Source organism: Orbicella franksi, chromosome 8 (genome assembly GCF_964199315.1).
Source record: "Orbicella franksi chromosome 8, jaOrbFran1.1, whole genome shotgun sequence".
Taxonomy (NCBI): domain Eukaryota; kingdom Metazoa; phylum Cnidaria; class Anthozoa; order Scleractinia; family Merulinidae; genus Orbicella; species Orbicella franksi.
This window is the reverse complement of record NC_138152.1, coordinates 3,375,843-3,379,927: the sequence shown is the minus strand read 5'-3', so window position 1 is coordinate 3,379,927 and position 4,085 is coordinate 3,375,843. Positions and strand designations below refer to the sequence as shown.

At 36.9% G+C, this 4,085-nt stretch overlaps 1 protein-coding gene across 2 annotated transcripts; it reads left to right on the top strand.

Moving 5' to 3' along the window:
* Positions 1-216: 216 nt before the first annotated feature.
* LOC145496060 (pancreatic secretory granule membrane major glycoprotein GP2-like) lies at positions 217-3,844 on the top strand. Of its 2 annotated transcripts, none has more exons than XM_081475678.1 (2): positions 217-1,226; positions 2,297-2,595. In XM_081475678.1, exons 1-2 carry the CDS (start codon positions 920-922, stop codon positions 2,470-2,472), a joined length of 483 nt encoding a protein of 160 aa, XP_081331804.1. In that variant the 5' UTR covers positions 217-919; the 3' UTR covers positions 2,473-2,595. The 2 variants fall into 2 exon arrangements, with proteins under 2 accessions (XP_081331804.1, XP_081331803.1); XM_081475677.1 differs by lacking the exon at positions 217-1,226 and adding an exon at positions 3,275-3,844 and having other exon boundaries at positions 2,049-2,437.
* The last annotated feature ends 241 nt before the right edge of the window (positions 3,845-4,085 follow it).

The following is a 4,085-nucleotide window of genomic DNA, read 5'->3' as shown; positions in this document are numbered from 1 at the left end:
ATGTTGCAAGGTTAAAACACGAGAAATGTGCTGCATACAGCGCAAGAATCAGTTTGGGATCGTTGTTCAAAAGAGGTTGTTAGATTGCTTCAAAGCTAACCAGTAGAGTTTGTTATGTTATAACATGAGGTGTCGATACCGTCTCAATTTTAGTCGTCCACTAATAAGATAGAGAGATCTACACAATGCATGGGTGTAAGTATCATTGTCCGTATGGGAAAATCGTCATCTGCATGAAACATTGACCGTTACTATAGGTTTCTCACTTGAAGATTGCAGAATACGTTACGTTATTCCACTTTCTGTTAATTGTGAGAAGTACCTACAGTATGTATAAATACATTATTTTCTTCTCAGTTTTAATTCAAACTCTATGCTTCATTGTGTAGTTATACTATTCTTGATAACCAGGATCTTTGATTGATTTTGGTGGACTGGTATTATTTTCGTCTCGGTTTTTGTTATAATTAAGCCACAGAATTTTTAATATGTAACCGCAGACTCCACCTGCCAAGCATACATAATTAGTTTTGTTGAGCAATTTGTTGAGGTGAAGAATCACACTATGATGCCTCGGGCTTCGATTATTAAAAATCCTGGTAAAAATTAAACCGTTTAGCTAACATAATGTTACCTGTACGTTCATCGCATCAGTCAGTATGTTAAAAAATGATCGAAAGGTATTGTCAAATTCACTATGCATGTTTTCCCCCGCGATAACTTATTCTAAACATCCGCCATAACATTATTACAAATAAAGTTACCAGTAATTAATTTCGGCAAGATCAAAAGGATGCTTATTTACTGGAGATCCCCTTTAATTCTTACGCGTATAAACCTGCTCTGGGCTTACTTGATGATAATCCAGTTTTTATCTTTTATTTTATTTACCTTTTTTTTCATTTTTAAGCGTTAAGAAATGGTCCGCTTAAAGGTTTTCATCATCATGAAAGTGGTTCTGCTTGCTCAGATGTCTTCTGAAGTAGCAACTAGCCAATGTGAGAGCTTGTATTCCATCTATGGTATGATGCTGAGGGGACATATCTTCAAGACGATTAAGACTTCGATATCACTTGATTGCCTAAATGCCTGCAACGACGATCCAAGATGCCAAAGCTTCAATTACGTAATTATGCAAGACATTTGTGAGTTAAATAACTTCACCAAGGAAGCTGGACTTCAGTATTTCGTTAAGAGCTCGGACAGATATTACATTACGGTAAAAGGTGTGAATAATATATCAGTTTTTAACGACGAGTAAATTTTAATACAATGCATGCAGAAGTATATCGGATATAGACGTTTCGCGGTTTGGGAACATAATATTGCGTATAATAACTACATGGCAACAAGTCGAAGTTACAATGTTCGTGTGGCAATTCAGTGTCACACTGATGTTTCTCTTAAAACTGACCTGTCACAAAGAAATAAACACAAATAATTTGGTCTAATTCCGGTCTACTTGAAGTTGTTGTTTGGTAAGATCATTTTACGATACAACAACTTCAAACCGGACGCCAAAGCAACTAATCTTTAAAAAAGGACCACACTTTTCCGGCAGTTTTAAATACATGTTTCGACAGTAACCTCTGTCATTGTCAGTTATAACTACAGTGAATTGGAATATACAAGTTTTATGGGTGTTACTTAACAGGAATAAGCTACAACTGTACGTAGAATTGAAAACAAAGAATAACAGGCAAATAACAGGCAGAAAAAAACGTGCAGAAAAATTAAAATGAAAGGGACAAATTATCATGATGAATTTGCTGATTTAAAGCAGGCTTCTCTCAATTGATGTCTATAGCTTCTTTAATTTTTGCTTGGACCTATGTGGCGGCAGAGTTCAAAATGGGAAAGACTCTGCAGAACAAGATTTACGACATTCATTTGAAGCCTGTAGATGTTTGAAAACGTGATAGCTTTTGTCGTAAGACAAGTGTTCACATACGCGCGTGGAAAAATGACGATTAGTTTTGCCAATGAAGCTAGCATTACAGTTAGCACACAGAAATTTGTAAACCACCCTCGAACGAAGCACCCCTGGGATAGAGTAATTAACACCGCACATACTTCTGATGGAGAATATTGTTTGCCGCAAGAACACACAGGAACAGTTATTCCTTGTCCTTCAGACGAACGAATGGGGTAGACTTACATGTAAGAGGGGGTAGACTGTCTCTCGGAATTTCCGGACTTTCAGCACGTACATTCTCAAAATGTCTTATGCTTTACCATTAGAAGTATTATGTAAGACTTTCCAAAAGACGTGATTCCATGATATTTTTTTTTATAGATGTCGACGAGTGTATCCTTGGAACACATGACTGCCTCGCAAACACTGCTACCTGTACAAATACATTTGGGACTTACAGCTGTGCTTGTAACCCTGGATACGTCGGAGATGGAAAAACAAAATGTGAAATACTAGCGCCAGGTAGATGCCACGGATTGACAAAATTAAAGAAGTAAAACAACGCTAATTAAGAGGGAGTCCACCAGAAGTTCGAGTAACAAGTGAACAGGAACTTTGTACCAAGATTATTTACATTGTATTATATTCCAAACGTCTGTGCGACTGTTTTGAATATCTTCGCAAAAAAAATCATTTGTAACAGCACCAAAAGTAGAATACAAATTTTGAAGGTTATATGAAACACTTAAAGACACTGGTGGATTGAAAATGATGATGAAATTTTGCCTGTATTTGCACAGCCAGCCTCTGAACTTTGAAATTTATTTCCTTGAGTTCCCAAGAAACATTTGCTTGGGTGTTATTTCAGGAAACTAGTTAAATCTTTAGCTCTTAGAAAATGCAAACGGACTGTAGAATACTTAATACTATTCTGGTACACGATTTTTGTCCACCTATACTTAAAAATTATTGGATTTTTACAGAGTACACTATAAGGTAAAATAGAAAGAGTTAAAGTTACTTCCTCCTAATTACCCAGCAGTTAACATAAGTACTAAACAAAAGTGATACATAAAATATAGGAAACGAAATTATAATGAGATCTTGTCGAAACGGTGTCCCGAGAATTTTCTTATTGCTAATTGCAACCACTCTACAATTGCTTCTTGTTGGTTTTGTATTTGTTGCCGTTGCTTTTTTCACTCCTATATTTTATCTACTGTTTTTTTTTTTTTTTATACATGTATACTTCGTTTATATTTTGTGTTTAGCTTCATTGTAAACGGATGGATTACGAGGAATGCGTGATGCTTTTACAATGTGACACAGGCTAATTAACTCGTATTTTTATTATTCCAGAATGTCAAAGCTATCAAACTCTGACGGAAGCTAACAGAAAAGTCACCTACGCAATAACCACCAAAATATGTGACCGTTCAATCGGCCCAGGCTGGTTTCGTTTCCAAGGAGACGCAGGCACTAAAATGCCTACGTCCTGCCCACCGATGCAGATGTGTGACACTCACGCACCGGGCTGGATAAACGGTGAACATCCCGCAGTGGCTGACGGCAAGGTCACCAGGCAGGTCTGCTTTCACTGGAGTTCAAATTGTTGTAACTGGTCCACCAACATTGAAGTGAGAAACTGCGGCTCTTACTACATCTATTACCTCAGTGGTACACCCACTTGTTCTCTCCGATACTGTGGCACAGACTAAGCAATAGAAAGCTAACAGGGCCGGGTTGTTCGAAAGCCGGTTAATTTACGTTAACCCAGGATAAGAGTTAACCGAATAATTAATTTGCCTATGTTTTTTTGTTGTTGTTTTTTCATTACTTGTGTAGTTTGAGATTATTTAGGCTCAAAACTGAAGGAAAAGCAATATAAACCTAAAACTTTGCCCAAAGGTTACAAAATTAAAGTCAAAATTCTCGCTGATTCTGGGTTAGCTTAATCGAGTATTTGAACGAGTTGATCAAAGGACTAAAACATGGCGGGGAAGGGGAATAGCATGTAGAAGATGTACTGCGTGGGTTTGTCTTAAAAATAATGGGAATAAAAACCAATAAATAGATTTAGGCAAGCCTAAAGGGGAGCTCCCATAAAGAACTAATCATTTACTCGATACAACGACTTTCAAAGAAATTCACTAAAAAGTATCTCATAAAC